This window comes from Pinus tabuliformis, chromosome 4_2 (genome assembly GCF_031772625.1).
Source record: "Pinus tabuliformis cultivar Carrire ecotype Pingquan chromosome 4_2, CPIR1, whole genome shotgun sequence".
NCBI classification, from domain to species: domain Eukaryota; kingdom Viridiplantae; phylum Streptophyta; class Pinopsida; order Pinales; family Pinaceae; genus Pinus; species Pinus tabuliformis.
In genome coordinates, this window is record NC_142304.1 from 305,472,439 (window position 1) to 305,495,337 (window position 22,899).

The 22,899-nt window shown below is 37.6% G+C and overlaps 1 protein-coding gene across 1 annotated transcript in view; it reads left to right on the top strand.

Annotated features, from left to right (window-relative positions):
* Positions 1-21,110, top strand: part of LOC149169197 (insulin-induced protein) — a 46,857-nt gene extending 25,747 nt beyond the window's left edge. Inside the window, exons 3-5 of the mRNA XM_089427034.1 lie at positions 19,995-20,183; positions 20,302-20,353; positions 20,533-21,110. Coding sequence (XP_089283160.1) covers positions 19,995-20,183; positions 20,302-20,353; positions 20,533-20,652 — 361 coding nt within the window. The 3' untranslated portion in view covers positions 20,653-21,110. The remainder of the gene's footprint in view (positions 1-19,994; positions 20,184-20,301; positions 20,354-20,532) is intronic.
* Positions 21,111-22,899: the final 1,789 nt, after the last annotated feature.

Sequence of the window (22,899 nt, forward strand, 5' to 3'; positions counted from 1 at the left end):
CACTAAGTTTCGCAGTGTATCTTGTTGAATATCACAATTCACTAAATATCTAAATTTTCAATCCACTTAGACATTGTGGAGACGTTGGACAGCCCACAATTATAAATTAGAGTTTTGAAGGGATTTGGTCATAAATTTATAAATTCACAAACTATTCATAGTAATTGTTCATCCTCATGTTAAAATTGGCCATCATAATCTATGAATATTTAAGCATATCAACCTTTGTAGACCTCAATAGCACAAAGAAATGGCTTCTGAGTTCTAACCACTACTACTAACTTCAAACAATGAAGCCACATCGATAACACAACATTGACACCAATTCTTGTGCAAATAAGTGCACTAATGAAACACTAGTCGTTCTGATCACAGGCCTTATCAAATTCAATTTTAGCAAGAGGCTTTATTGGCCAAACTCCTTTGTCCACTCAATAATCATACTTACACATGATCTTCTTGGATAAATCCATCAAACAAGGCTGCCCTCTTGCAATGACCTTTATGTTTTAGCAGTGGATGCTCTAGGTTGTCTCCTAGGTTGTTAGAGATCCAGGCCAAGTGAAGTGCATTTCATGTAACACTACCTACCACCCCCTTTGAATTATTATGGTTATGGAAGGTGTTACTGACGTTTTAACTTTGATTACTCGATAATCAACATTGCACTGGGATTTCGAGAGTGTCAATCTCTGAAAAATTATGGAACTTTGATGTTAACATTACCATTAAACTCAAATCGATGAGAGTTTTCCTAGCCAGCTATTCCACTGCACAAATCTGAGAATCATTGAGTACGTTGGTGTACATATATAAAGCAAGTTTTGTGACCATGTCATAAATTAAATACACAAGCAAGCTCACATTATACAATAAGCATGTAGTTCAATTCTGGAAGTTTAACCTCCATGACATAGAATGCTTATTACTTACGAGTGTCAAAGCCTAGCATTTATATATGTATGTATGGTGAACAAAAACATGGCTTCCCCTTTTAAGGTTGGTTATCTTGTGGTTCAATGGTTCCACAGTGTGAACTCATTTAGAAACACACACACACACACAAAACCATGACATTTATCAATGTGCAAATTTAAACATGCCACATGGCTTAGATTTCATTACATAACTTCTCTCTCTCTCTATATATATATATATATAACTCATAACTGAACATATATAATTCACAACTTACATTCATAAACAAATGCATACATATGAACGGATATAAACTCATAAATGAACATATATAGTACAATACTTGTACTCTTAAACAAAGCTTAACAATATTCCCATCTATAGTATCAGCACAGTATCAGTGACTCGGTATCTATGTAATACATTTTTATTTTGATGACATAATGAGAAAATTATGGTTCTAATTTCTTGTGTGTTTGTGATTTGATTAGCATTGATGTAGTAATTAGTTGTATCATGTCTGATGTATCAATATTTTGTAAATATTCTAGTTTCTTAAAAAAATATTTTTTATGTCTATATTCATTTTTTTATTTGTAATCAACACGCTTTATATATATAAAGCGTGTTGTTTGTGTCCTATTTCCAAGGACGGCCTGTCTTGTGTTAGACACTCGTGTTTCCATGTCCTCATGTCAAGCGACTTGCTGATTAATAAACAATAGGCATATGGCCCATCTCTGTCACCAACATGAATACTAGAATGCAGAAATTAATTGGTGTATTTCTGACTGCTATTTTGTTGTATTAAATAACTATAAACGTAACTTGCAAACTAAATTCAAATGCATAAACATTACTGAAGTAAACAATCATCCACATAACAATAATGTAGATATACCCTGGAAATCCAATCTTGGAAAAACCAAAAAAGTAAAGGATTCTTAGCTCTTTTAGCATAACAGGAAATTACATGCAGTATAATAAAATAGTTGCACTCTCACAATAAGAGATTTTAGAGTGTCTTACTATTTTTTTGCAATGCAAATTTTTACAAGCTTCCACTTGAATTTTGTTTTCTTCCTCTTGTCTGCAAAAGATAAACTCGATGCCAGCAATGGACTTTGCTCCCTCTGCTATGGACTAGGATCCCATCCTTCCATCCATTCAGTTTTGAAACATGATATCACTATCGAACACCTCTTCTAGCTTCAGAGCCAAAGTCACTCTTGCATTTGTTCATTGCTATGTTCTGCAACATTGGTTCTTCTTCAGCAGTGCTCTTGAACAACTTCTACAACAAATTCTTCAGCAACTTCCTCCTATGACGTCTTTAATAAAATCCTTAGTATGAAAGCCAAGGGACAGGGGCAAGTGAATAGTGGCTTTGGATTTCTGTCATGCTTCATTGTGAGATAGACTAGCTCCCTCAACCATGGACCAACAATCTATAATCCATTCTACCTATGGGGCAGTTCCTTCTCTGCTTGATTTTTGTGTTCTCAGAAATGCCCTTGCCACAATGCTTCATCCTCCTTGTTTAACAGCCCTCAAGTTTTAAGCACCATCCTTTTCCTTTCCTCAGGTCAAATGGCCATTCACATTCCTCTCACAATTCATTTCTACTCCCCTGGGAGAGATGAAAAACATTGTGCCTCCAAGCATGCCAAGAGATTCCCATCTGTTTTTCAGCTAGCAGACCCGACTGTGTTTCTGCCTTTTGGGGAACAAAATGGATGAAGGTGATGCTAAAATTTGGTGGACATTTTGAGATAGTTGTCAGCTACCTATTGTAAAGTATTGTTGCCAATAGACACCGTATGGCTGAGCTATAGAAAAATTATATCTGCAGTCATTTTGCATTTTTGAGGGGTAAATGGATAAATTTGAAGCTGATTTTTGGTGGATATGTATGGATATGTGTTAGATAACCCTAGTCCGAGTATCATCTTCATTTGACTTAATATGCCTCCATTATGCTAAACATAGTAAAGTGGTTTTAACACTTGTTCACTTCTTCATCAACAAGAGTGGTTATACAACAACTACATTTTTGGAGATTTTATGAGCTGTATTATAGAATCTTCAGCAACTTGTAGCATGGTCACTTTGCTCGCATCTTGCATTTGGTATAACTGCAACAAGATGCCTACATTCCACGACATACCTTTGTTCTGCAGTGTCTTCCCATGCATTTTTGGCAATTTCTGCATTTTTAACCCATCCCAAGGTTAGCATGAAAAATAGGTTCATTACTTTAGAGCTAATTTGGCTCATCTACTATTGCCAATGTATCCAACATTGGTGGAAAGTTTGGCAGAAGCTACTCCGCATAAAGACATGATGTAAGTCTAGGAAGGGTGGAAGATTCAATTTAGAAACGTCCTCACCCACAACCTTGGTGATGGTATTAAGGTCCATAATAGAGTGGTTTGAACTTTGAACTTCATGTGGGGGTTTGCAAGTCACTTATTTTGCATGTGCAGCCATACCTTGTTACAAACCTAAAAATTGTGTGGAACCCAATGTTGGTTATGTCATTGGTTCTACATGGCATTGGCTTTCTGTAGAATATCATGAACTTCTTGTCAGTGTTGTGAAAATCATGATTTTTCGAAAAAATTGAGTTTTTTTGTGCAACGATTAAATCGGCGATTTTTTTCGTTTTGAAAAAATCGCAATCCCGGAAAAAATCTTGAGGCTGCGAAAAAAAGGAATTTTTTTATTTATATTTATATTTTTATTTTTTTTTTTTTTTTTTTTTTTTGTTTTTTTTTTTTTTTTTAAATTTTGCTGATTTTATCCTGATTTTTACGATTTTTTTATTTTATTTTTATTTTTTATTATTATTTTTTTTCTGGACCCTCGCTGATTTAATCCCAATTGCAATTATCGCAACATTGGTTCTTGTTGTATGTGTTTGATCTGTTCAACAAATTTGGCTGCTTGCTTTTTTTCATTTTGAGCATGGGAGGACTTTGTTGGGGCTAATGCAATGGCCAGAGGTACAACAATTGGGGCCAATGCATGGAACCCCAAACAAACCCAAAAGGGTTGTCGCTGATGAAACTATGAATAGTTTTGTTGTAGTTGTGTTGAACATTAGGAAAGCTTTTATTCCTTGTACATGGATGCTTGGAGTCATACTCTGAAGATAAGTACAGTCAGCCTATTGACCACCTTCCTTTGTGCATTGATCTGGGGTGGAGGGAAGTTGATTTGGTAAGCTTGGTGTCCATCATGGACCAAAGGCTAGGCTAGAAAATACTTAGAAACCTGTTGTACCTGTTAGAGACAATGATCTTTAGAAACTCAAAATGAACCTAAACATGCTTGAATGAGAGTTTAGCAATGGCTTTTGTTGTGAGAATCTTCTTGCAAGGCACCAAATTGTTATCATAGAGAATTGATCAACAACCACAAAAACACAACCATTACCATTCTTGGTTGGGCCAACCTGATATACAATTCATAGAGATTGGCTTCTATGTTATCTAGAGTAGGTAGAGGAGTGTATAGTCTCCTCTTCTTGATTGTAGCTTTAGTGATATCACAGGAAATGCACATCTAATATATATGCTAAGTCTTGTTGGAACTTGGCCAATAGAATTACTATTGTAGAATTCCCATTGTCTTCTCCATGTTGAAGTGCCCTACCATCTCACTATAGTGCACCTCACAAATCATCTTTTTATACTCGCCTAAATAAGCATAGAGATGGCCCAGATAGCACAAAATCCCATCTTGGAGGTGAAATCCTACAACTTATTTACCTACAACCAATATTTGGTATGTAGCAACAAAATATGGATCATTTTCATACAACTAAGACCACTTTAAACACTAATTTCTGTAGGCATTGAGGTCAACTTATGCAATTTGCAACACAATTGGTGATGGCCTTCTTGTACTTGATATTCAAGTGGCATTGTTGAAGGTACATGAACCACTTATGATGGTCGTCATCCTGATGTTTATCCTAAATATGCATAAATTGCATAGGTTTATGGTGAATGTGGATGACCATTTCCTATCCTAAATTATAATGCTTCTAGAGTCAACAAGCTAGGACAACAGAGTAAAGCTTCTTGTCATAGGTGAGGTATCTCTAAACCATGTCCAAGAGTGTCTACTGTGATAGGTGATTAGTTGTCCATGTTGATGATTGTACCTATGACATAATAAGGCATTTTCTCAATTTCAAATGGTTGTTGCAAATCTAGGAGAATGAGGACTAGCGTCAAGTAGAGGTGAGGCTTCAACTCTACGAATGCTTTCTTTTATGCCTCAATTGAAACAAACTTGGCCTTGGCTCTGCCCTTTTCCACCTATTTCAAGGGCATATGAGAAAACTCCAACATGAACTTGTGGTAAAAGTTGGCAAGGCCTAGGATGTTGTAGATCTCCATTAGTTTCTTCAAGGTCAACCGATCACAAATACTTGGATCTTGGTTGGATATATATGCACGCCATGCTCATCCATTATGTAGCTTAGATATTGAATTCTTTGCTTGTCGAGAGAGCTCTTATCTAGGTTGCCATATGAAATTGTCTTTTTGTTGGGTTCTCAAAACTTGTTGAATGTGCTTTAGATGCTCTTCCTAGGTTTTGTTGAAGAGGAGTATGACATCCAAGTATACAAAAATAAAATAATTGGGAATGGCCATAGAGTATCACTTGTCATCTTCTTGAACATTGTTGGTGCATTAGTCAAGCTGAAGGGCATGACCAACCACTTAAAGACATCTTCCTTAGATTGCAAGGTTGTCTTTGACACATCAATTGGCTCAATTGGCACTTGATGATATCCTAACTTAAGATCAATCTTGCTTAAAAAGATTATCAATTTTTAGGATGGGGTATCAATTCTTGACGACAATTTTGTTTAATGCTTGTAGTCAATACAGAGCCACCGTGTCCTAATCTTATTCTAAACTAGCATAGTTAGACTCTTGCACATTGAGGATCAATGTGTCCTTTTTGTATATCTCTTGAATATAGTGGTTGATTTCCTCATTCTCCTAAAAAGAGCATTTATATATAGGGCCATTGGGTAGAGAGGCTCTTGTTGTCAAATCAACTACATACTTTTCTTACCAAAGTAGAACTACTCCTTTAAGTGTGGTGAAGATATATTTGAATTCCTCCTCCAACTGATCTACTTGTCTTTGTTGCATAGAGGGATCTCTTCTTGAGGCCTTGGCTATCGTGGTGATTTTCATTGCTCCTAATCAGACCATAAAGACAATAAATCTTCCAGCTTAAGAGACTATCTTCTTGCACTACTTAGTATTGATCAGAGAGACTCTAGGAGACCCTAAAGAATTGGTCTCCTAAGGGAACAATGACACTATGGGAACTAGATTGATAAACAACATGACACTTACACATGTATGGTTGTCCTTGTTATTGCAAAATCTAGCAGGCCTAGTGCAAAGCCTCATTAGCTAGATCCAAACCTTGTGGCAATAAGAGATCGACCACCACTGTCACCTCAATAGCCTTTCTTCAACTATTTAGTGGTAAGTAAACCACAAGGGAGGCTTCCTTATATATAGATCACCCAATGGATATTCAATAAGGGTTCAATGTGATAGATAGGTCTAATGATCAGGATAGGGCATTAGCAGAGCCACGAGGTGTAAGATGTTCGTCACCAAAGTTCAAGCATTCTATCCTTAGACCAATTGAGTAAATAGAGAGTTGTTATAAGTTAGGGTTTGATAGATTTTCAATGATATGGCATGCAATGTCATATACCAACCAGAAGAAATAGTCTTATAATAAATTAGCAAAGGAACAAGAATATTAATTCAATATCCAAGGTTTAGGGTTTGTAATTGAGTTTTTTTATAGTTGGAACATGTGTAAAACAACAATACAATGATGACATCAGCCCTAGAATTAGGTTTTTACAATGTAGTAAATGCTAAATTTTGTTTTTATTAATTATTAAATGAAATACCTGCTAAAAGGGCAATAGCACATAAAGTAGAATTACTTTTTAGGAATATTTCAAAGAAACCCTAACCCTAAGGCTAGATATCTAGATTTTTAGAGAGAAGAGAGGGAAATTATTTATAGAAGAGAGATCGATCTCCCCATCCTAGACTATTGCCTTGATCCAAATGGGCAATGGAGTTACCTAGGGCAAATTTAATGAAGACAACCTTAATTAAGAGGGTGAGAGGAAAATAGCCTCTTCTTACAAACCATAGCGGCTTAAGGGAAATTTTAAGTTCAAGAGATGCACAACTTAGAGTTCTCTTGAAGGATTTAGGGAAAACAATTTTGCATAGCATAAGGAATCAATATTTCAAGATAAATATTGCAATTTCAAACATGGCACATATAGAAACCCTAATTCACATAAGATAGCATGAAAATTTTAGAAGATAGACAATAAACTTACAAAATTTCCACAAGAATCTCTTCAATCTATCCCAAGAAACCTTCCTCATGCAAAAATCCTTCTCCAAGACAAATTTGCACCATAGAACTACATTGTAGCCAAGTAGAAGAGAAGACAAGAGCTAGTTGCACTCTTCCAAATACAAAGAAATGTGATGAATGACGATGAAATGAAAAGTGACTCCCCTCTATTTATAGGATGGCAACCAAGTCATTTTTTCATGATTTTACGAGAAAAAACCCTAAACAAGTTTAACCCCTAAACAAGTTTACTTGAGTGTTCAACTAGGTGAAAGGTCACAAGCAAACCTTGAAATCGCTTTAAAACATAGCAAAATGCCAAAAATAACCCACACGTGTTGGAGAAAAATGGTCTCTACCATGATGCCATCCTCAAAAATAAGTGATAAGGCATCAAGGAACTAAGGCAATGGTCCAAGAGTGCTTCTCGCTCCAAGATTGTCCCAAAGTACATGTGCACATCTCCAAAAGGCACCTCCTCCACTATGATGTGATCCAAAAGAAGTTGTACGTCACCTTTTTCATGCATGTGGGAATGATGTGGCACCTTGTAGGGAAAACATTGGAAAAAGAAGGATATGCTAACCCGACCAAGTAATCTTTGTGATAACCATCCTCATATGGGCTCTAGAACTAGGAATTGTTCATCAAACAGGGTCAAGGCCAGCCTAGGGGCGTCTTGGGTTCATCTAGGCACATCATCAAATAAACCAATGCCTAAGCATTCAAGATCAATGTTCAACATCTAGAGGGTCATCAAGAGGTCTAGAAGCATGTGGAAGTTGCCCAAGGGCCAATGCTCATCTCTGGAGGGGCAATGTTGGGGCCACAAAGTCATGTTTTCTCTCAGAACAGGGAAAAGAACCCCCTGGAAGGTGCTAAAGAAGAGTAGTGTTCCATGGGGATGCCTCCCCCACGGTGGGGTGTGTGCACCCCACGTTTCCCATGCACTCGGATAGGGGGACTCCTGGGGAAACGTTTCTCCATGTCCTCCTTTTAGGAAGACTCAGGGAGATGCAAGGGGAAACATTTCGCCATGTCCTCCTTTTAGGAAGACTCGGGGAGATGCAAGGGGAAACGTTGCCCCATCTCCTCCTTTTAGGAAGACTCGGGGAGATGCAAGGGGAAACGTTTCCCCAAAAGGGGTGCTTGTGGGTGCCCCACTAAAAAAGGGCTAGTTGTACCCCCTTAATTTTGTTTGAAAACAATAATTTATGAGTGGGTTAGTGTAATATTCAACCCTATGTCTCTACTAATGCTATGTAATTAATAGTAATGTTACATTCTTAAAGCAAAAATGACATTCTCCTTTATCTTTCATTTGAGAATGTCACTTTTACTTAAATTTTTAACATTACCATTAATTGACTTAGAATGTTTGAGGGTGGTTCTAACTTCTGACCTCATTGGATTCATATTAAGAAAGTAGAATTTTAGATCCCACTCAAACTCCAACAAACTTAACAGTTTTTAGGATTTTAGGATTTGGGGGATGTTTCCATTCGATTTTTTCATGTATGAGGATATGGAAAGAGCATTTTACAATTGCACCAAGCCATCTATATACCTCATGGTGGTGGCAATGATTGTTGAACTCCTTTGTGATGACCCTAGTAAAAATGTACTCATTGTTGAGAAATCTAGGGCATCGAGGTTATGTGATTTCTCTTAGATAGATAACTACTTGTGAATGCTTTTTACTTCTTGATTAGGATCTTCTTTTACGTATGTTATTATAATGTTATTTTTCATCAAACAACTACAATGCATAAACCATAAAGAGACAAGAGACACAAAATATAAGCTATCAGCCAGGGCCAAAACCTCTCCCACTTGAGAGGAAAACCCAAACAAATTCTTCTTCTTATAGAGACTTCAATTGACGAATACCAAGACCAAGACCCTTGACCTATTTGCCATTTCAAGACCAAGACACAAAGCGTCCTTGATGAGATCCTTAGTCAACAATATTCAACCTTCTGCTCCTTTCTTCTTCTTGGCTTCCCTTTAACTTCGACTACCTTCTGCTTCAGATCTTCACTAGTTTTGGCCTCCTAGAATTAGGCCTTCTTTGCATAGGGACTCCTTCCAGCTTGCCTCGTCTTCCTCTTGCCCTACTTCCAACTCAGCTACCTAAGAGGATTGTAATTCCTCTCGGCTCTTTCTGCAGCAAAAGTCCTCTTCCTTCTTCGCACATGTGTCCCCAAAATAGACCCAAAAACAAACCCAAAAACAGATCCAATTGATACCACAAACCTCGCTCTCCCTTTACTTCACTTCGTTGGCTATAGGACTGTCTTTCTTGACCCTTTCGCACTTCTTGTTTCAGACTTGACGATCACCGAAATTTTGATCTTGAAATGAGGCTGAGCTGCCCTATTTATAGTTGTTTCCTCATAAAAATAAGCGGACTTGTTTGAGGGTGAGTCGACGTGTCATTTGGAGGAGATCATTTATCCTATTTTGAAGCCAACTTGAAGGAAAGGTCTTGTGCTTGTCTTGGAGGGCTTTCATACTTATTTAATGACTCATACAAAATGTAACACGCCCAAGAAGGGTCCTTCATACATGACATTAACTCAATTTTACTTTTATGCCTAGATGACAAAACCTAAAGACTCACAATGGGAGCCATTACTAAAAATAAAATTCCTTGCTCATGAAACCCATGAGACAAGCATTACAATAATTTTATTTTTCTTCTTTTCATCAATTACATAAAATCACAATTTACACGTCATTATAAGGACCGAACCTAGTTACATTTTTCAACCCTCATCACTCAAATAAAATCTCGATTTCACATGTTAAGCTGTTTCTATCTTATTTTAATGCTTAGAGGGTGATATTGATGACGAGGATCCCAATATATGCAATGATTTTGATGATATGTAAGTATTTGTTGTAGCATGAATTTCTTGGACTATAGAGCCCCTTTGTTGATGTATTTTTGGTTTGAATATGGATTGCACTCGGTGCTATTTTGGTTATATGCACCCATGCTATATATATGAGACACTTTGCATATTTGTGTATAATGGTTTGGATTCCTATCGATGCAAATGAATATTTACATTTTTTTATTATCAAAAGTTGAATATTTTTTTTTGTTAAGCTTGGCAGGACCATTCCATTTTCTATTAAAGATAAGCAAGTTTACACCACACAGTTTAACCAGGTGGCCTCAACTTGCCCCAAAGGGAAACCAAGTCTGTTGGCCACCGGTCCGCATTGTAAGCCATCCAAAAACAATATTGTCTTAATCTTTCCAGCCATGCTAGATATGTCTCTATTTCATGTCCATACACTACATAACTATATAAACTGATAATTGCAACATAGAAATTAAAAGCTATCCGCATAAGACAAAATTATGCATGGGTAAAAGTCTAATCCTTCTGTTCCTCTTAGGCAGATACAACAGGTGTTGGATCCTCAGCGGATGCTCCTGGCATATCGTTCAGCTCCAGTATGCAAGGGATATGGCGGTCAATTTTGTCCAGCCTAATATCCTGTTTATGCAGCTGAAAGAGGATTTTCTCCATATCCTTCTTGTAGTTCGACATTCCCTGTAGTGTCACCGCCATTCCCACTGAGATCTGCTCCATTGCCTTGCCTAGTAAACTCTTCATTAGCTAGTACAAGTACAGAGTTTGCTTGAACTATGTAATTCTTCCGCGGGTGTTGCCCAGATCCGGGACTAAGGTCCTCCAGTTGTCCATCTCTTCCTCTGTCTCGTTGCCTTGTTTTACTTCCTCTTCCCATTCTTCCAGCAATTTCCGGATACCAGCATCCGTCCCCTCTCGGTAAGCCTCTATTGCCTCAGTTATGAGATGTTCTACTGATTTTCTGCCCTTGCGTGGCTCCGACGTGCTCGACCCCTTATCTTTCCTGGGATCTGGGCCTCTCCTACCACACCCACGACCACACACAACATGAGCCATAACCTGCTTTCCAAAACACTGATGACATCCACAATAAGTTAGATTAAAACACAAAATTGCAGTTATGCACCACCTCACCCATTCGTTGTTGCTTGCAGCGAGATACATCTTTCCTCGCTTTTCCTCTCCGCCAATTCCCCCCATAGTCATGTTGGGGTGGACCAGAGCCTGCAGCCCCCAATGGAGAATGCCATGACCCATGCCCCTTGTAGCGCCCTTTTCCCCCTCTCCATGCCTCTCGTTTGTATACAGGTCAACCAGCCCATGCCCGAGTCGAGCTCACAGACCCCCTTGGCTTCTTGCTATATGCCTACTGTAGTTCGGGTACCTTTCCCCCTCTGCCTCAGGCTTAGTGCTTTTGCCTCTCGGGTCCTCCCTACTGGGTTTCCACCCAGAGTTTCTGGCCTTGTCATCACTCCAGTATGGGTTCCAGGTAGCCCAGCACTTTCTTTGCGAGCTGCGGGACTGACTATGCCCCAAGCCTCCTACTAGTTGTTTCCCCTTGCCCCCTTCTATTATCAACTGCCCCTCCTGCATTTCCTTGCGACAGTCAAGCTTCCCCCTAACCTTTTTTACTGAGCGCGGAGCTTCCCAACCTAACAACAAGCAATTGCCCCCCAGCAGTCATGGGTTTCACCCATTCGACAGAAGGTATTGATGCAGAACTAGGCAATGGAAAGCAGTTGCCTTCCCCATTGCCACCAGCAATTTTCTATCCCCCAGATAGAACCCCTTGCACCCTGGCTAAAATAAAAAATTGAATATGTATGTAGGTTTTGGTCGACCAATTTTTTGGTTTGTTTTTTTCGAGTTCCCACTTTTGGGGTCGACCAGTTCGATCACCGGTCTAGTTCTAATAACATTGATTCATTTTCCATTGTTCATTTTTAGTTTTAACTTTTGAGTCTTGATTCTAGATACTGATGACCTTAGATCAAGTCTTTGATTTATCACTTTTTACTGCTTTTGAGTTTGAGTAATTTCAATTTACTATTCTAGTCTTTACTATTTTTCTTAGTACTAATCAGATTTTAGAATAATGAGTGATGAATTTAAACAATATTTTATTATTTATATTTCATTGAATTGTTTATGATGTATGAATCAATTATTTCATTATTGAATTTGAATTTGAATAATGTGTACACACACACACACCTTGATATCCCCCCATCCCCCTAGATTTCCCTAAAATTTGGGGGTGCTCTCACACCCCCCCTGTGTGTCTCCTCGTTCCCACATCCCATGTCCCAAAAACTTGGTGAACATTAAAGAAGAGTCAAATTATCCCTCAAGGGATCTCTGCTGCATATGTGATGCCACCTAAACAAAATCATCTTAAGATGAAGTGAGATCATCTTTATTAGGGACGCGAAACCATTAAAGCATCATAGTGAACCATATCTAATGTTAGGGGCATAAGAATACTTTACACAAAACTCACCTTCAAATGTCTAACTAGTTCAGGATTCGTAAACAAGTTACCTCACTCATGTTAGGGATGATTAGGTCAACAACCCTATTAGGTGTTTTCAACCTCCAAGTGGAGTGACTATTCCTAGTTAGCCCATCAATCCATAGGTGTCTGTGGTATGGTGGTCATGGAGTGGGAGAAATTTCAAGGAAGGTGCCACAACCATGAGACTAGCAAATGGGAGGGGGTACAACATCTTGAGTGTAATGATGTAAGGAGGAAACAATTGTGGTGGCATGAGTTACCCCTTTCCTCGACCTGCTTTTTCCACCCCTCTAGTGCGCCTTTTACTTTAATGATTTGCATTTATTTGGTGCATAGCTTAGGAGCCCAAGCTTGCTTTATGCTCCTCCCCCTTTAAAATTTAGTAGTTTCTTGCTCATCAGGGTTGGGACGTTCAAGATTTCCTTTATTGGATATGAAGCATCGAATGCTTGAGGAACTAGGTGATGGCTAATGAGGGGGGTAGAGCTCATGCTAGGATTTTTTCCACATGCTAAACTTGTCCCAACGATATTTCACATTTTACATCGTCTTTCATTGTGGCTTTATATGCATTTAATGTTCTTTCAGCTACATCAACATTTGGGGCCAAGTTTTCAGGCCATGACTCAAAGATATGGATATAGGGTGCCAATCCCAATGACCAGTGACCAATGACTATGAATCCGAAGAATGGAGATGGATGATTGGGAGAGATGGAAAGTGGTAAGTATGGATTACCTTGGACATGCTATATCAATTAGTTCCTCCCTAGTAGTGCCCTTGCTAAACCCTAAGGTCTCAAAGGAGGTCCCATTGGACTACAGTCAAAGACTAACCTCCCAAGTGAACTGAGGGTACAAGAATACAATTGAGATCGATGAATTATCCAATTTTTCTTGTGATCCATATTAATATCCCCATAACATTGAATGAAAGCACATGATTGCTAGAATGGTTAGAGTACCTGCCGAGAGATGACTCACCTTCCTTCAAGAAGCATGTCAAATGGGAGAGAGATTTGATCGGAGCAATGGGCAGAGAAATCTAGCGTATTGCTATGTGCTGACCAACTTGGGGATGTTGGTTGGTTGATTGTCAAATGAGGAGAAAATTTTTTCTCCTATGGGTTATTACCCACTTTTGGTGGGTAACAGTCCCAAACTTCACAAACTTCAAGTAGTGGAATGTCACACAATACTTCATCTGGAAGGGCTTGATGGTGTATTATAGGCAACATTGTTGACTGACATGGATCCCTTGTCCCTAGATCAACCAATAGATGGTGTATAGCCGAGGTTGTGACATTATTGGAAGCTTCATCTTCTTGACAATCTCTATTATTCAGATTCTTTTGGTTGCAATAATGAAATGAATAACTATATCCTTCACCCACATTTGTGAGTGGAAGAGGCACTCACCTTCCTTGAGTTCCTCTAGTTCCTTTGGATGGACCTTTATGGTGGCGATAATAACATCAAGCTTTGTTTTCCCCTATCCATGGGATCTAGTGGCATTAGGGTTGAATCAAGTTTAAGGTTCTCATCTTGACTAGTAATCATTGTCTAGCATGATATTCATCATTATTGTGCTAAGGGCTTTTATGAGTGTCACACCATTTTCTTGTGTCCTCCCTCAACTTCTCATTCTTCTTCTTTGTGTGTTGCTTTAACTATTAAAATTGGTAGCATTGGGACGAATTTCCCCAAAGGGAAACCCTAAGTCCCATAGAGCAAACCCTTAAGCCCCAAAGGAAAAATTATAATTTGATCAAAAGAAATTATTATGATTAATGGCACAAGATTATTTGGGAAAATATTTTTGAAGGCTATTTAAAATAATTATTTGAATTTAAATCTTTTAAGTTTCCCGCCCAAAATTCAAAATCAACTTCAAAGCCTTCATATTCTGCCTCAACAAGGGTTACATTGGTATCAAATGACTTCCATCGAATTGTATAAAAGAGACTCTCGTATCTCATTGAGATGTATCGATTATGATTTTTCTCTTCGCTCTGAAAGGCTAGCTCTCTTATATGTTCTGGCATTTGTATTTGTAGCAGTTTGCATTCCTTATGGCACACACAACCTCACTTGTTTCTCTGTGAGTGGATCTCACATCCGTATATTACAAACCTTTGTTTCTTTGTATGGATATATTATGGTCATGACATTGCACTGTCTCTTATAGTCTAGTGGGTCGCACTGTATTTTATAATTGGATGGGCATTGGATTATCACTCAAATGTATGGGCATCGCACTATCGCTATAATTGTATGACATCACATCATGGATTGGTGTCGCTGGATTGACAGGGTCCCGTTACATTTTACAATGATATGGATCTCTCATCTTTGTAATGTCTGTGGCATTGTATTGCACAGTGGCATCTTATTGCATATTGGCTCAATGCATTGTAACTTGTATCTATGCACAGTGGCATCGTAACTTGGCTTAACGCATAATGGGATAGTGACTTGGCTCATCGCAATGGCACTCATGCGGATCCGCTCATCACGTCAGTTAGTTGATATGGCTCAGGATGGCCCACATGCATATGGCTCTAGCATGGTATGTATGGCTCTCTCATGGTATCTCATGCCTCCCACACATGGCTTTTGCTCTCGCATGATAAGTATGGCTCTCATAGAACATGATTGAGGCTCCTGCATATACATCATGTATGCATCGTCATCTTTCTAAACTACAGTGAGGTATCATAACAGTTGTATTACGACCATGGTTTATAATTTATTGAGATGATTATACAACAGTATAACATGATGTCTTCCATAGTGGTACTTCCAGTGGTATATTATGGCATGTCTACAGTAGTTGAGTACAATATCTCTTTATCAGTATGGTGGTAGTTCTTCAGTGACAACAGGCAGCATGGCTCGGGGTGGCACAGTGGTAGGGCAACATGGCCCAGTAGCAGTGTTGGCAGTATGGCCCCTGATGTGGTATGGTAGCATGGCCCAGTGATATGGCTTGGCATGGCATGGCCCGGTGATGTATATATATGGTTCTCATGGCCCACGGATATATGACAGGAAATCAGTGTCATCACTATTATTAACAACAATATGGTATGGTAGTATTGACGATAAATCTTGTTCACAAATGAAGTTGTGAACAAGATATGTAGAGGCCCTAGGTAATCTGATGTGTTGGACCATGTCTCATGATATTGATACTTTGTATCTCAACTAAACAATTGATGAATCTCTAATAGAAGAAGAAGAATTGAATTATGGGTTTTCCCCCTTGGGTTTTGCCCTAGTCTCCTACCAAATCTTGGTGTCTCTATTTGTGCATACTTTTCTTCTGATGTTCCTTTTATTGTTTCGTTGCATTGTAGATGATATTCTACATAATTGCTAATGATGTGGTGATGATATGGGGTGAATGCTTATGTAAATGATAAAAAGTATAAAAATGCAATTATCGACAACAAAGAGCAATACAACCCCAAGAAAATTAACATTAACTAGTTTTGCAATTGGTTATCCTTACTTTGTCCTTGGTCCTAAGAGTTAGTGCCACCTTTACCCTTCTTATGTTGTTCTCGATTTCTAGCCCCAAACTCTTTCTTATGTTTTTGCCAAAAAAAAACTTCAATCTTGATAGCATAGTATAACAACCAGCTTCTCCCACTAAAGAGGTGTCCAAAAACTACATTTTTGTTTGGATGTATGTGTGTAGGCTGCTATAGTGTTTTAGAACCATGTATCGCTTAGAGTCCTTGATACCTAGTTTGCATGCAGGGTATGAAAGCTATAGGTGTGCTCCAACACATTCCAGTATTTAGCATGGCGTAAGGTTGTCCATCTCTTGCACTAGTCGTCATATTTTCCAATTGGATAAACCCTTTCTTGAGTGGATTTTGTCCCATATGTTTCATAATCATCTCTGCCATGTTTTGCACAATAAGTATCCCACCAATGCTTGACATGGGAAAGAGACTTTAGGATTGCAAAGGTCATCTTTTCAATGTTGGAAAAGTATTATAGAGAAATAACCTTCTAGCATATCTAACCATCTCTCCAAAGCTTCTATGTCTATCTTGCTTCAAATAGATGGATATCAAAATTATCTTGCACCTTGAATGGTGTCTTCCCTTAGAAATGATTGCTTGTTAAAGAGGCCTCCATCATCATTAGGAGTTGCTTGAGGGCTTCCTAGAGCAAAAGCTTGATAAGGTCTCTTGCTCTATTATCTTTCTTTTTGTCTTCCATGTGAAGCCACTTGGATCAACCAAGATTCAAGAAGTTCTTTACCAAGCTCAGTTAGTTCGAAGCCCAACATCTTGTACCTTGACCTCATGGGGACATGCATGAGAAAACAATAGAGAACAAATTGCTTTGATACCATTGATCCAAATTGTTTTGAGAATGAAGTAAAAGATAGGATTAACAAAGAAATGAAACACATTGGTACAATTAAAACCAATTTCTATTAATGAAACAACTGTGAAAACGTTGTACACTTACAATGGCTCAAATGGTGGTCACTATCTCTCAAAAGAGACGTGTCTGCTATGTTCATTCACAAAAATCCCATAAACTACATTTTATAATGATAAAACACTAAGATGAAAAAGCCCCAATATGCAACTAGCCTTGATATGGAGTTAGGGTCAAGTGTAACACTAAGTTGAATGAAGTTGAAGTTGAATTCTATGAAAAGGGGAGCCTTGACAAGACCATAACTTTTATCTTGTTGCTCCACCTTAGGTCTTCTTTAGCTGATTGGAAAGATAATTTGCACACTGTTCTCGATGCTCTTAGTCAGGCGTAAAAATGTTGAAAAAAGTATCAGAAGGTCTTGAAAAATGTGTCGGAAGTTCATGGCCCAAAAACTACAAAAACTGTTAGTATCAAGACCATTTGAGATGACCCTGGATGACCACCTGGGTCACATCAAATGCCCATGGGTAGTGGAGTTGACAAAATGCCATGGGGATTTTTTGTACTATTGATACACAGGACGTTATTCTCACTACATAGGGGAATGACTTGTGACTAGTGTGAGCCATTTACCCCCTACAACATACTAAACCCCTTTTTGGGTCAAAACTCCTTTTCTCAATGCACTACTTGATTATTACCTTGGAGAAGTTCATCGTGGGTTAATGAATACAGATTCTTTTATAAATAATAAGTTTTTTTCTCGCTGGTATATCATTACAAAAATTATCCATAAACATGATACAGTGGGACCATACAAGTACATTTGTTTGACCCTTGTTGTTGTGATAATTTCCAGAAAAGTGGGGAGGACGTAGGCAGAAAATGTGCATTCTTTTCTAGCATTTAGTTGGCTGCCATAAACATTTCTAATAGAAACAGATCAGCTGGCCTTCTATCTGACAAAACTAATCAGGAGTGCAGACAGTAGCAATCACTTTAGAAGTAGACTGAAAGAAATGACTACATAAGCCACAATTTACTGTTCTGAATGGTTTTATGCTGTTGTTTATCTCCTGTAAGTGGGCCCCACAATATCTAGTGAAACCTGCATTCACAGTGGTCTTCAGATGCACTATTATCCTTCCTTACATGTGGTCTCTCTTCCACCTATGTAACTATGAGAATGATCCTTTAAGGACTTTAAAAGCTACTTTATAGGCTTTCAAATGTCCTTTGGATTCTTAGAGGGATGTCTAATCACTTTCATTGTCTTCCTACCCGTCACATAAATTTCCCTTCCCAGGGCGAGCCCTCTCTTTATTCCCTATGGAGATTGGGACTGTGGTGTAGTTTGTCTTATTGGTCTTGTCTTTATTAGGCCTCTTTTCTAAAGTTTAATGGAGACATTTTCCCAAGTCCAACTTTCCTCCAAAACCTTGAAAACCATTCAAAGCATGAACATCTAAAGAATATTTCTTTGTAAATTTTGAAACTGAAACACCGTATATGGGACTAGATAGTGCTCAATGCTCACTAAACCAAATAATGTTAGAGATGCAATAAAGTCATTGCATTCAATGTGCTTGGGCAAAAGACTTTAACAGAATGCATCTGTAGAGCTATTTCAGAATTACTTCCATCTGTTTTCAAATATTTTCTACTCAAGTCAACATACCTGCCATGCATCAAAGGACAAAGGATTGAAAGGACATATGTGTAAAATTGAAGGCATGTTTGTTAATATACAATACATCTGAAATGATCTGTCGAGCGGCTAGGTAAAATTGTAAAGATCTCATTTTGTCATGTTGTGAAAAAGGTCGTCCTGAGTTTTCAAATTCGTCCTATCACTAATATGACTGTTTAAGTTTTTAAAGTTTGTCAGGTATCTTTTATGATTGTCTGCTAAGAGAGAAATTTTGAAAAGAAAGTATAAAAACTTGCTCTATTATGGTGATATATACTATAAATGCACAACAGAAGCTGCCGTTATTGAACCTCTGGAAAAGAACAGAAAGAAACATTAGGCTTCATTAGTACTTTGGAAAGAACCTATCTGAGTGCTAGGATAGGCATTTTTAATAAGGAGTTGGACACTTTTACAATGGCTGCTAAAGTAGACATTTTGGGAGGAGAAGCTCATATATCTCTATAGTCTACCCTTACCCAGTAATGCAAAGCTGTATCATGCATCTTTTTGTGTGCATTGATGAAATCTAAGATGCATTATTGTTAAAAGAAAAAAAAATTATTCCAAATGCAAATCCTTTATTCCTATCTGCTAAATTTATAGTCTGAAAATAGGATATAAATCCCATCTTTGTTGTTTCCCTTTGCCACAGAATATTTTTGTGAGGTAATGCATATACGTGAATTAGTATGCTTCCTAGTTTTCTATGTTTGTTTAACTGGGATGTCGCTTTCTTCAAATTCTCAATGTCTGTGTGTGATATTTTGATTGCAAGGCTGAATCAGGCCATGTTATCTATCAAAGGTGTTTTTTATGTCTGTAGAAGCTTCAAAACCTTTTGAAGTTCTTCCTGTAATCTGATCTTGGCTTTTGGACCAGTTCCAAGTGAAAAGCTTCCAATAACCTTTGGTAGAATTTTAACTTCTAGTATTCCACTCGTTGTCGTTAGATCCACATTTACACATGATTCTACAACCACCCAATGTTTATAGATTTTCCTGGATTTTCTGTGGCATGCTTTTATTATAGCATGCACTTGTGTAAAGCTATGTATCTCATTGTCAGAATCTTCTGTATGGAGATTGTACAGTCCAGCTGATTTCCACTACTGTGCTGATTCTTATAAACCATTGATGCATTAGGACATTGGCGGCATTCATTGAATTGAGTGCGGAAATGTATGCAAACGGAGTTCCATCCAATATAGAAGCGTATATATTATTTCCTCTAGCAGAGTTGATATGGTTTTTTTTGGATGGTACACGCCGGGGATTTGCTCTAGCTTGCCTTGTTGGAATGGCTTGCCCCTTGTCTGAGGTTCCTATCATGAAGTAAGATTTTCGTTTGATCAAATTAGCAATATTGTTCACAGGTTTAAGAAATTTCAACTGTTAATCATTTGCATTAGAAGTGATTTTGAATTTTTTGGTATTGATAATTTATTGTCAGGTTATGGGATCTATGGTATTATCCTCAGGCTAACATAGAGGTCTTTGGTGAGGTAATGTATAAGAATGCAGTTCAATGTTCTAAGGAATTTTGTTTCCTGTCCCTTTGTATTTCTGATGCTTGTTTGCAAAGAACAGAGACATGAATCTCCTCACTATCATGCTTAAGGAAATAAAGAATTTCAAGTTGAAAATCATAATGATGAAGAGCTAGTCATTTCTCATTGTGCAGGGTTTAATAACATGGACTATCATGTGCTATTTTGTCTATACTCCTTTCATCGGAAATTTATCACGATGGTTGAGAGAGAGCTTCAGGAATAAGAATCAAGAGATCAGAAATTTAGATTAAGCTGAACCTGTACAAAATTGTAACTGCATTTCTATATCACTCCATCTTGAAAATGCAATCTGGAGGCACAAAAAAATTTCAGGGGGGGACCAGGCACCATGTGATACCTTATTACCTTAGGAGAATTCTAGTCAATTTTCTTTTCAATGCATTTTGAGTTAGGTTATTCTTCTATTGTCATATAGCTATTCCAGAGAACTTTTAATATCCATGTTGATTCCACTTTCACTTTTGTCTCTGAGAGGGTATGATAAACCTTCATACCAAATATTCCCAAACGCTCCCCTAACATAAACTGAAAAAGGAAAAAAATTATATTATGAAAAGAACGCTTGTTTAGTGGTCCTCAAAAGAGTAAGGGGCTTGGTGAGCAGTTTATGTTCATGTCTTGCAATATAGGCTATTTACTAGATTTGTGTTGTAAAGAAATATTTCTGCTAGGGGGAAATTATTTTTCATTTGACACATTCTGCACTGAGAAGAGTCAGGTGCTTTTACAGTTTGGGGTGCAAGAGAAACTAAAATGAAATAATGATGGTGCATTAAATGAAAACACCAATTTGCTGAGTTAAACAATCACGATGTTAAAAAAACCAAATCCATTTAATTTGGGTCTTTTAAGAGGTTTGCACTTGATTTTTCGTTCTCAACGCCTAATAGAATTAAGCATCTTTTAAGAGGTTTGCACTTTATTTTTCTTTCTCAATGCCTAATAGATTTAAGGATAGATGGATCTATGCTTAATTATTTGTATAGTTTTTATCTTTATTGTGCATGGTAGTCCAAGTGCAACATTTAAGACTATAATTTTGTTAAAATGTGTCTAAGCTTCTGGACAAACACAAAACATGTATATATAGTTGTTTTTATTAAGCTTTATTTACATATGTTGGTTGTGATCATTAGATGGAGATGTAAAAGGTTGTAACATTTTAGTTGATGTGATGATTGTTAAAATTTATCATCAGTTTTCTAACAGTTTTCATGAAGCCTAAGGAGAAAAGAGAATATATAATAAAAGCTTATAGGAGCTAAATCTAATGATAGGCTACAAACATCATGGTTGAAGGTACATAGTGTTTTGTTTTCCATAATATAACAATATTAAGACAATGAATATAGTTGTTGTTGAATATCACTTTGTGTCCCAAACCCATTAAAAAAGAATACGAGGATTGCTCAACAACACAATATCTATAGCCTTGAGGGTTAGCTCAATTGGTTGATTTATCGTCGCTAAAGCACCTCGCTATTGGGAGGTCATAGGGTCAATTCTCCTCGACGCCCTCAGGGTTAGGCTTTGCTAATAAGCCAGTGGGATGTGATCCCTTCGGGTGGATCTGCCCAGAGATTTCCTCGGAAAAAAACAACAGAATATCTATATTATAGATCAAAATGATCTAAATGATAATTATTTTCATGAGATGTATGAAGTTTAGTTCTCTTAAAATATGGGAGTTAGGCTAACATATTGCTTGACCTTAGGTGTGGGACCATTCGTCAATCCAACTATAATTAGCCTTGATAGTGGGCATTGATCCAAATTGTGCCATTTACATTTCTTAACAATTGACTTTTAATAAGAACTGCTATCATACCAATCATATTGGCAATACAATTTTTTATTCCTAGATGGAGAGTGAGAGTGCCTCCTCCCTTTATGATCACAATGTTGACATGGTGGAAATGTGGATGGTGTAGAATCTAGTTTCAATTAATCAGAGGGTTTAGGCTTTGGTTCCTAAAAAGCAATAGTAGAGGAATCAATAAATGATGCTGGATTTTTTTCTTGCAAAACAATAATTTTAGAGATTAAGGTGACTTACATATCATGATGAAGTCTCAAAATATTCAAGCCTTGCTTTGATTGGTCTCATCTCAAGGTTAATGAGGGTAACATTACTTGTCCATGTTCAACAAGTTTTCTGCTTATATAATCCATCTATCAAAATATTTTTTAACCATGTTGTAAGTATGTTGCTAAAATTTAGGAGGTATCAATGCATGTGAAACCATTAGTACATGAGAAGATGTATTGAAAGAAGAGGAAGGTAGGATTTTTTATGAAAACAAAATGTCTTGTTGTATCTTGTGGAGCATGTCTTTCTTGTCACATTTCAAAATCAATGTCAATAGAATATTCCTTAAACGCAACCACTGACATAGAGGTGGATGAAGTGGATGGAAGAGTAGTTGCATCAATAAAGGAGAAATTTTGCTTGAGAAGTGAACATCGTTTAAAAGAGG